At 42.8% G+C, this 11,564-nt stretch overlaps 1 protein-coding gene across 2 annotated transcripts in view; it reads left to right on the top strand.

The window, feature by feature from the left end:
* The first annotated feature begins 321 nt into the window (after positions 1-321).
* Positions 322-11,564, top strand: part of MACO1 (macoilin 1) — a 349,950-nt gene continuing 338,707 nt past the window's right edge. The window contains exon 1 of one of the 2 annotated variants that reach the window (XM_078682713.1): positions 322-577. In XM_078682713.1, coding sequence (XP_078538839.1) covers positions 498-577 — 80 coding nt within the window. In that variant the 5' untranslated portion in view covers positions 322-497. The remainder of the gene's footprint in view (positions 578-11,564) is intronic. The other variant, XM_078682714.1, reaches the window with a different exon arrangement.

Here is an 11,564-nt window from a genome sequence, read left to right as displayed (position 1 = left end):
TTTTGCTATTAAATCTAGCGCTATTTAAGATTGTGATATGCGCAGGCGCCCGTCTGTCATTGTTCAAAGTGAGACGTCAACTAGTCTTTCTTTTATACTTGCGGCTTTGGCTACCGGGCTTCCACTCTATGTCATTTTTCTATGTCTGTGAATCGGAGGCTTCTGAAGGAACTGCAGATCTGGTCCTTCTTCTACTTCTATGTTTCACTTCTCATTCCCCTTGCTAAGATGATTGGCAGCTAGGTTTCTACACCAGTTGGATAGCCACGCTGTCATTTGTTGGGCCCCCTTCCTCCGCGGCTGCTGATTGGTCAGCACGGCGATCAATCATAATGTTGGCTGGGGTTTACGCGTAGCATGTAGAGGCTGCACTAGAGGATGAGGGAGGGTCCTATATATTTATTTCTTTGTTTCAAACAGTAAATAAAATCTCCTTTTCGGTCCATGTGACTCGCGCCCGGTGCAGGCAGCGCGCGAGGGCAGCCCCGGGCGGGAGGATGAAGCGGCGGAACGCGGACTGCAGCAAACTCCGGAGGCCTTTGAAACGAAGCCGAATCACGGAGGGAATCTACGGCAGGTAATGGGGGCGCAACCCGGCGGGGGCGGGGGATGTGTGTTTCTTTGCAATTCAGCTTGGACGGGTTTGGGAATGAGGCAGTGCAGGCCTGGCGGGGACCCTGCACAGCAGTCAGGTTACGCCTCTTCTTAGATTGCCCACCAGGATAGTACTGACTGCTACCATCCCGAAAAGACAAGCTGCAGACTGCATCCCGACAGCAGTAAACTGCGGATGTCACCACCCTTAAGTCATGAAGTGCACTGACAGCTCTTGCCCCACACTGCCGCGATTTGTGCAGGCTGTCAAATTCACGAGGGCACGCAGTGCACTGCCAACACTCGCTCCACAATGGCGCCACCCTCGTATCATTCATTGAAAACTGGTTTCATTCTTCTAGAAATCAGTACTCGCAGTATACATCCTATATAAGTCACCTACTCTTGACTGTATGGACTGCTGAACGCAATCACACATGAGAAACACTCACTGCAGACCGTTGTCATCCAGCGGAGAGACGGCACAGATCGACATCATTGTAACTGCCTGGGTAGACTTCCACCACCCCACAAGTATTTACTGTGTAGCGAGAGCACCCTGAACACACTTGGGGCATATAGTTTCTCCCGAAGAAAGACTTGCTGGAGACTGACGTATAACCATGACAGCTTTGAGTGGGGACTGTCATAAAAATAGCAATACCCCATTGAATACTCTATCATCCTGCTAGTAGTGACTGCCGAGTGCAACCAATTTAAGAGGACCAATTGTAAACTGCTAATATTGTGACAGCTTTCTGTGCAGACTGTCACCGTACATTCAGTACTTCGTACAGACTGTCTCCAACCTGGCATCTCACAGTACAGTCATTCGGCATACTGACATCACTAAATGAAAGCTCGTGCTCTGATGACAGTATTCTGATCATCCTAATATCACTCAGAGAAGTTGGTCCCTATGCTGGTACCACAGATTGCGTTCTGTTTATTATCTCTGTGACTTAGTTATCGCCAGACTGACATCTCTTAGTTCAGACTATCATGATGTGAGTGAGCACTGATCAACCCTATCCAGACAGCAATCTCTGTAAGCTGTCATTCACCTGACAGAACTAGGTACTTATTGTCATCACCATCCTTGCACACGGTGCAGAATTTTACCACCTTGACGGTACACAGTGAAGACTGTGTTCACCCTAAGTAAATGTTGTGTTGACTATCACCATCCTCTGTGCATTCGGTTGTGTTATTTGCACAGTACTTAACTACCTGTTGCTCTTTTGACATCTGGGTGCCCTTTTTTGCTCAGGGATTCTAGTTGACTAAAGTGTCAGAGTGATCTGTTGTCATTTTATTATGTTTTTTTTTCACATTTAGATTGTGTCAAGCCGAGATTAGGTTAGTGTACTGTTTATTCTGATAGTCTGTACTGGAACATGGCAGTCTAATATGTTATGGATCTGTGTGGAGCATTATGCGCACAGAAGTGTTTATATCTGCTTTGGTGTCGATACTTAGCTTCAGGTGACTTTCATGTTTTCAAGGCATCTTTGCCCCTTATGTGGATGTGGTCCAATGACGTATGCAATATTAACGTTTTTCTGGATGTTTATTGGTGAAATTATATGAATGTGTTGTTGAAGACTTATCCAGCTGCATGGCTTGGAGTGACGTGTGAATGACTGTGCCAGGAGTTGTCTGCTATTATCTTTTGGGTCAAGGCTGTTCACTTTTATAAACTGTCTTCTTGACCTAGGGAAGGGATGTTGCACAAATGTACTTGTCCTGTAAGACAATCCACCTGTCCCTTGTAATGCCATGCAGTTAGGTGACACATTGTGGCAGCGTTCTTATAATGTCAGAGCCTTAATAATAGCCTTTCTGATTATGTTATGACTCTTACGAGGGTTTGTATTTTAGCTAGGCTCCAATTTCACCACCTTCTGCGAATTTACGTACAGGAAGGAGATGGAAGTGAACAGGAAGCAATTGTTCCAAGGTTGTAATCGGGACCACTGAAAGTATGTGATTGTGCGGTTGTTGCGTTTTTTGCATAAGTATACATTTGTTGCATTTGCCACGTAATCCATTATCTGCTCCATAATCTGCAAAGGATGACTGGTCACCTTTCTGTTGCTTATTGCTATAGTTGGGTGTTCAACTGGTACTAATGAGGTGCAACCAATGCCCAGACAGTGTTAACAGGTGTTAAAATTACAAAATATTGAAGTAATGTGGCCACAAAATGTGACACATTATGTCGCATAATTTACTCTACCCTGCCGCATAGCATGGCCCTCCTCTGCCACATAATTCCGGTGGCCATGGTTGTAATACATTGTGCATCCACAACTAACAGGTTTAAGGGTATTCACCATCTCCCCTCTAGTTTCTTCACAAACTGAAAAGGTTGAAAATTGACTCCAGAATAGGGAAGCAGGAGGTGTCAGAATAGTGAATTTTCACTCCCTCACAGATGTTCGCATCAACAAATGTGCACATGTATGTATAATTGCTCATTTGAAAATAGAAATCTCAAAAGTTTGTTTGGAATATGGCTTTAGGGACTGCCTCTGTAAATTCTTCTGAATTCCTGAAAGTTGTAAATCTGCAAATATGCAATGATATAAACTTGCTTGTGCACTTTTGTGATTTTTTTTTCTTGTTGTTAATTTTTTTAATTCTTTAAATAAAAAAATAATAATATATATATTTTTTTTTAAAGAATTAGGGCCTTGATTTATTTTGCTGTTGCCTATAATGGTTTTACACTGATTCTCCATTAATTCATCTTTTTTATATTGGCATGTTTCAAACATGTTTTACTAAATGATGCCTCAGACAAATTGCATTTAAAGTTGCACATTTGTTTAGTTAATATATCGTTTTTTCAAGTTATTTTGTGTACATTTTTATTTAGAAAATAATCATCTATTTTGCTTATGTGCATTTTGCAGCGTAGTAGGAAACATGTTTAAAAATAGCCTCATTTGTTATGTTTTGTAAACGTGTACACATTTTTATACTGGAACGACTGTCAATAATGCACGCTGTGCTCAAGATTCACTGCATTTCCTTAGAGTGCTGATTCCAATAGTAAAGACTTTAGTATCAATGATTCATATATATAAGTGGATTCACATTTTTCACTTAGTGGCACTCAAATCTCTTTCACAGATCCGTACTGTAAACTGGCAACTAAAGGGTGTGTGCTGGGCCTACTTGTCTAGTGAACAAAATAAACACAAAAACTTTGTTGTCAATGGGTGACTATCACTTTATATTGATATACTAAAAGTGGTGCCATTGATTTGTCCGCTAAATGGTTTAATGCTGGGATGTGTGCATGATGGTGGCAGAGTTGTATCTAATGGGTCCTGTTGGCATAGTGCGAAATATTTATCTAAATGTGCTGCTGTGTTGACAAATGCTTAGTGCAGATTATTGTGGGTATAAGATATTTTTTCATGGTTCCAGCCTAACAACTCATTCCATAATGACTGTACTCACTGCGGACTGCCACCTTCCTCCTCTTGGCACATCCTGTCACTATCCTGCCAGCCTTCCGTAAAGACCGTCCCCTTACTGTCAACACAGACTGTATACTGATAGAATCCTCACACCAATACAATCAGGCTTCTATTCCCAGGGTGTTCAATACACTGGCACCAGTCTGAGCATACTCACTGCAGATTGTCCCATGTTCTGATAATATTTACCTCATGCTGATTCTAGTCTTGACTTTATTCACTGTAAACTGTAACCCCCCATCCTTAGAACCCTAAAGACAGACTGACACCACCCTACGTTCTCACTGCAAATGGCCGCCTTGATTGTTAATAATGCAGATTTCCACCCCAAAGCTTTCAGCGACAAAGCTCTGTGCAGACTTTACAATCCTTAACTACACTGTGTAAGCTACCACTATCCTGGCGCCACTGTAGGCGATCTTTCACCTTACTGACAGAGCTGATTGTAGGTTTATATACACTAATAAGTGGTTTACTGAATTTTAGGCAGACATGTTTTTTCTACAAAATATACTCACAAACCATAAAAGGGTGCAAGGGCTTCTAACCGGGGAATACCTTTTTATGGACTCACCTACTACTTCACAGATATAGTAATATATTAGAAGACACCACACCCACAATTGATAGTGGCATACTTCCTCATAGGGCCCTTCCCCTCACTCGGGTACGTAGATACCACGCAATAGGGCTCAAACACTAGTTAGGAGCGTGCTATAACGTTTTATCTCATGGATAAGTGCTATGGTTTTCTAAAAATGACTAGGTATTTGGAGGGTTCCATGTCATGGTTAAAAAGTAACAATTGAGGATGTATTATGAAGAAACGTCCAATCAGTGATCCAAACTGCCTAGTTGTTTCAGCCGATTCCAACTAGCTCGAATGGGTCTCCAGCTTATCAGGGCCAATAAATCCCCTGCCTGTATGGTCCTAAGCTATGGAAAAAATTCAATTAAAAGTAGAGGTGTAAGGCTATCATACCTGTGTATTGCTGGGAAAACAATATTTGGGCTTTTGTTCCTATTTCATCAGCAAAAATTGATTGCGGATTTCCATGTAGTCAAACTTTCATAAAGGGTACAATCATGCTTCTTGCACCTAGTTGTTCTTGCCTCCACTGCGCTGGACTGCACAGCAGAAGTGAGAACAACTTGATTCAGGAAGCAGCACCTATATTCATTAAAAAAAACTAAAACACTGGATCCCTGCACTTATTCAGAAGAAATGCTTTTTAATAAATGGGTTCCAACTAGTGGTTTATCCCTTTCGGGTCGTATCTATCTATATGAATGAGGTGTAAGCACCTATGATGAAGCATGCCTCTATCAATTGTGAATGAGGTGTCTTCTAACATGTTATTTATATTTGTGACGTTGTAGGTAAGTACGTAATAATTTATCCCCTGGTCAGAAGCATCACACCCTTTTGTGTTAGTCATGGTAGGTTTATGCCAACTTGGCAGCATTTTGGGCATATTGTCACCATCCTAGCAGCAGTGTGTGCCATTTGGCATCTCCTTGACAACAGACACTGCAGTCTGCCACCATCCTGACCGAATTGTCTTCTTTCCTATCCTATCAGTAGCAACTAAGTTGCCACCATAGAAACAGTGCATGTCCACTGTCCTCACTCTGTCAGCAGTCAATGCAGACTGTCACCATCTTGACAGCACAGACTGCAGGTTGATGCCATCTTAGTAGGACTCCATGTCAAGTCTGCATCCTTTTGAACACCATTGCAGGCTTTCTGTACTGTCGCCTCATGAATGGCACCATTGGTGCAAACCCCAGATCCATTGTCATATTGCTGTATATATGTTCTTCATCCCCAAACAAAGCTTAAAGGCAAAGATTCTCTTCGTCCGGTGAAGAAGTGAGTGGGCAACCAGGGTGTTCTGCAACAACTGAAAGCTGAGTTTCGAAAAAGTATACACATAGTTAAGGAATCCTTTCTATTTCACTTGCTTAGAGAGAACCAAGTGACCACAAAGAATTCTCTATTTGTGGTTTATAGATTTGAATCAAGCGGTCAACTCTTAATCCATCTGTGATAAAGCAAATACTTAGTAGACATGGTTGTGATGACTCCTTACTGGCTTCAATAGCATGGTTCCCAGCACAGAAGATGCTGAGAATCTGTAATAGATCACTGGGTTATTTTGCACACACATTCTCTTTTAATAGAGACATCCATTAGGGCTGTGGCTTTACTGTGTAGCATTTAGCTGAATATGCTCGCCAGTATTCTGCATGGATTGTTCCTGGACTTCTCCTGCAAGGGTAGTATAGATTACCTAGTGTTGCTGTATTCAGGTGATGAAGTTTGAAGTGCATAAACTCCTACTGGGCTCCACAACCTTCTGTGTATTTTGCAGGTTTTTTCAGTGTAAACAAATCCTTGCTTAAAAGTATTTCCACAGTAAAGCTGATGGTCTTTGGCAGTGGTGCATTTCTGACCATTTGTCACTTGCCAGTATGAGAATTGGGGTGGTGGAGTCACATATATATATATATTTATGGTTGCCGCAGGTTCATAGGCCTGTCAAACAAGGCACAGACCACCGCCCCTTCAGAAAGGTGGCTGGGGGAGTTGTGTCCTTTAACTGCTCCTTTGTGTAACAAGTGATACGAGAAACCCTCCATGGCTACCAGTGGCAGCATCCTCTTGTGCTCCCATGCTGTGGGGACATGAGTGACATTCTGGTAGAAGAAAACCCGTTCGCCCGCTCTCTTTTTGGATTGACTTTGGGGACCCAATGATGTGTTTACAAATGGAATTGCGGGTTGGACTTACCCAAAGCCACCTGGCTTTCAAACCATTGATTCTTTTGTGTAGGCTGTAGCTAAATCCAAAACCCACCATCTCCTAAAAATGCCACTCTGAGATCCATGCAATGGCTTAGCTGTGCCGGGCTCCCTGACTTGGATATTTTAGGAAAACCTGTGTCATAGTCCTTGATCCATGTTCAATCTGGAATGAGCCATTGCAGGGGAAGAGGGGAGGGTTGCTGAAATTGGTAGGTGGGACCCATGCAAAAATAATAATGGAGGCAAAGGTAGCCCTTAGTGAGCAGGCCATAGTCTGCTTTCAGTTTGAGGCAACAGCAGGCTATGAACAATACCTGATATCAGGATTATTTAGTCGAGAAGTTAAGTGATAGATTCCAACATTTCGACAAGATGGAGGCACAAGCTGACCTTTGTCTCTGCCCACTTATTTAAGGAGGCCATTTAATTTTTTAGGGAACAAAATCTTGGGTTACTTAACCACGAGAAAATATTTATGAAGTTAAAGAAAGGAATTAAGAGGGTAGCCATTGTTTTAGAACAAACATTTGCAATGTAATTGGTTTGTGAGAGTTAGAGCTATTGGCTTTGCAAATGACAATGTTTTTTACTTTGTTTTTTTTCTTTGCAGTTAAGTGATTACATTTGAGTAGCGCTATTGCCGTTCGTATGAGTTCACGGTGCTGGAGAAATATGACATCAATGGAAAAAGGAATAAAAAAAATAGAAATAGAAATGGAGTTGCTGTAAAGGGTCGGGGATAATGCATGAAGAAAGAGAGCATGATACCTGAGCAGGATATGTGCGTGAGTTACTGAGAGACAGTAATGTGGAATTCCTATAGTGGGACAACCAGGACATATTGTTTGGGGTCAAGGGCAACAATTTTTTATGTGTATTTTGTCCTTGGGACAAGCAGGCCCAACCCCCTGCAGCACAAACTTTTTGGCTGCCAGTTTGCAGCACCACATTATGGATCAGGGAAGGGCACTATCTGCTGTTAAAGTAATATTTTTGTCCATATGTTAATGCTGTTCAAACTTGTATTTATGGTTCATTAATTGAAAGCGTTTGTTATTAGGTTGAGCGCTCTAAGTAAATGTTGTAAGCTCTGTCTGCACTACTGACAGTCGTTCTAGTATCAAAATGTGTACACACGTTTTCAAAGTTTAGCAATATGAGGCTATGAATAATGCTCCCAGCGTGCTCTGATTTGATGCAAATATTTGCAGAAGCTTGAAAGCAAGATTGATGAGTGCTTTCAAAATAAAATGTTCTCAAAAAAATTAAAGTAGGAAAAAAAAACATTTTGCTTAACTAATGTAAAATTTCAGGTACCATTTTTTTGCAGCATCATTTAGTAAAGTGTTGATGCATGCTAGTATTTCCCAAAAATATTCATATTGGAAAATCAGTGTTTCCAGTTTCAATAAGATTATGGAAACAAAAATAAACCAGTATTGGCAAAGTCAGTATGTCTGAAATTGGTTGTCAGCTTATTAGTTTTTTTCAATGTGTGAATTGATTTGGCATGGTTTTTGTAAAAACGTATTGGCGTGGGAGCTGCTGGGCCCTCACCATTATAACAAACATTGGCAAAAGCAAAAATTGCTTTTGGTCTCAAAAAGTACACACTGCCACAGTAGTTACTGGCACTGAATAAAACTAGTTTGTGTGCCGATATGCTCCTTGTGACAGAGCACAATGCTGTCACTCACAGGGAAGCCATCCGGTACAGAGCGAGAGAGACAGATTTTTATTAACCCAAAAGGTCATGGTAAACGCCAGGCCAAATTAGGGGCCCTATTATTAAAGAAAGTCTCAAAAGTGCACCCGTGGCACATGTCCTTGCACTAAGTGCAGCTATACAGCTTTCGCGAATTCCCAATAATTTACAGAAGTAGGACAAGAAATAGTACTCCTGGAAAATATTTGTGAACTGCATTTTAGCATGAGAAAATCATAGCTGCCAAGGTTTCAGATTGCTATGTGTGACATTTTCTTAAATTCATTGTAATTATGAGTGACATTTCAACCACTATGAGTGACACTTTCTCACGAGCAAAATCTAGCAATGAAAACAAGAAAAACATATAAATTACAAGAATTACACCCATCTAAGCAACAAGGACCTCTAAAACGAGTCACATCATAATCCACAAACTGTATTACGGAGCAGTGTGCCCTGGTCCTGCATGCCGCCCACTACCTGCCAAACCCAACACCCCACTCGCAGTTTGTCACACAGTTACACTACAAGCTCTGCTGACTCAGTGATGCTTGGCGCACTGAGAAGTTACGTTGGCAAGCACCACAGTGGCTCTCACAATCACCTGGACCAGGTGCGAGCGACTACAAACACAGTCACAGTCAGTGAGAAGACAGACTGCTATGTGATGTACAGTCAGTTCTCAGCTGTAACAGGGCAGACAGGTGGCAGCTCAGAAGAGAATCATGGCTGTGGCACAAGAAAACTACTAACTATCAGGGGTATTGCCAAGTAGTCCTGCACACATGAACAAAAACAAGAAAAATAAATATACACAGTGAAATTCGGCCCTAAGCTGAAACTTGCACTGCAGGAAAACTCAGAATACGACCTGCTCAACGAGTCCCTATGACGCCTTTGCAACACGTTATGAGATAACTTGCAAGTCTAACATAACGCCCAGATGAACAGAGTGGGCCCCACACACATTTGTTTTCAGAAGTATAATCGGATATATATATCTCCTCTCCAACCGTCTGCTTCTCCTTTGTCTTCATGAAGGGCAGGTACGAACCATTTATCAGTGCTCCACCCTCCCACATTAGTTATGTTTGGGTTTTATTTACACCTGTGCTTAGTCCCTCTAAAACAGATGACATGGCTTAAACAGAAACAAATCTCAATTCCAAAAATTCCACCTTTGACTGAAGTTCAGGAAGTGTACATTCCGTTCATCCGATCTTCGATCATCGGTATATTCAATACCTTCTCTGCTGTGGTCTGATTTCAGCAACCCCTGCTCAATGGAGACCTTTTTGCACCCCCTACTGCTGCATTTTGGAGGCAGAGGGCGAACGGTCACTCTTACAGTGCAGCGCCTACTCGGCAATTGATCATGTTTAAACCAGCCTAGTTTTCCCTAGACCTGCTCTATTGCTGCATGTAGTATCCAAACTCAATCAAATTAGTAAAATAATGTAGTGGACCGGCAGCACCGTGGCGCTCCATTAATAAAACAAATCGCAGCATAGAGATACATCACAAGGCAGTCACTACTTACAAACTTTGCAACACGAATCTTCTTACGGGCCGGCCGCAGCTTGCCTAACGACTCCTGCAGCAGCAAACACCGGCCTGGGCATGATGATATGGCTCAGCAACTCCAGTGGCTGCCCCTGTCTGTGTGGGGGTCTTAGCTGAGCCGCTGGTCGCGTCGGGCCTGTTGCCTGTTTGATTAATTAACCATTGCACACCTTTGTCATGCTGCGTGCAGCGCTGCCACGAGTTTGTAGCCGCCCCGCAATTCTTGGTTTGCGCAGGCGGTCGATCATCACCACGATGTTTATTTGATGGCGCCTCTGATGCCATGAAAGACTCAAGTGAGTGACAAGTTAGTCACTCGATGCTGGCCGCCTCCCGCCGATCTAACAGGGGTTTTATTGGGCAGAGAGCAGTGAACTACTACCAGGACTCGCCGACACTTGAATTCCCCGCCGTTTCGCTCCTCCAGGACGTGACGAGGTCACATCCAATCCCAGGGCCCCCACGGTGTCAGCTGCCAGTCTGATGAGAGTGCGAGGCAGTGGCGTCGGAAAGCAGCGCCCGTGGTAGGAAATTAAAATGCAGCCAGTCAGCAGGGGAGGCAGATTATAACATTGTAGCACTGACTCCAGAGCTGAACAGTCAGATATTTAACTATTTACTTACGGAGCCAGAGTGCTGCTGGCAACGCAAGTCTGTGGGAAGCAGCACAGTGCCAAGGAACAGAATATGCTATAGGCACCGGATGCGCGCGCCGGCACCACCGCGTAGCCAATCTCACAGTGACATGATGGAAAATGCGTGACAATGCATTTCAGTGCGGTGTTGCGGAACACCACACTGAAATGCGTTAGTGTCACGCCCAATGCGTGACACTTGGCAGGCATGGAAAATATGCATGCGTAAATTTGCTAAGCGAAAATTTAAGTGTTTGCATGTTCACTTTCCCTCCAGCCACTTTTCCCCCAACTTTGGAAGAAGGTTTATATGCCTGCCATTGTCATGAGTACATTTCCAACATTTCTCAATATGGGAAAAGATTAGAGAAGAGTTGTTGAAAACCCTTAAAACATGCACGTTAGTAGGTTTGCACAGACTCAAAAGGACATTCTACCCCTGGAACTATTGCTTACCACTACCATGAGCCCCAGTATGTAGATCTGCGGAAACGTGGCAACATAAGGGGATTACAAGTATTCAAACACTACTATGGTATGAGCCTTGGCATAATCAGAGCTCTTATGTAATGAGATTGTTGCCATCATTTGTCGCCGCACTACATGGCACCAAAGGGATTTTGTTACAGGACAAGTAGATTTATGAAGCAACCTGCCCCATGGACAAGTAGATATTTTATTAAATTCCACACCCCTGGAGAGAGTGAAAGAGAGTTTAGAGAGAAGTGTGCATGAGTAACAGAGAGAAAGGCATAGTAGAGAAGA

The sequence above is a fragment of the Lissotriton helveticus genome, chromosome 3_1 (assembly GCF_964261635.1).
Source record: "Lissotriton helveticus chromosome 3_1, aLisHel1.1, whole genome shotgun sequence".
NCBI classification, from domain to species: Eukaryota; Metazoa; Chordata; class Amphibia; order Caudata; family Salamandridae; genus Lissotriton; species Lissotriton helveticus.
This window is presented reverse-complemented; position numbering and strand designations above follow the sequence as displayed.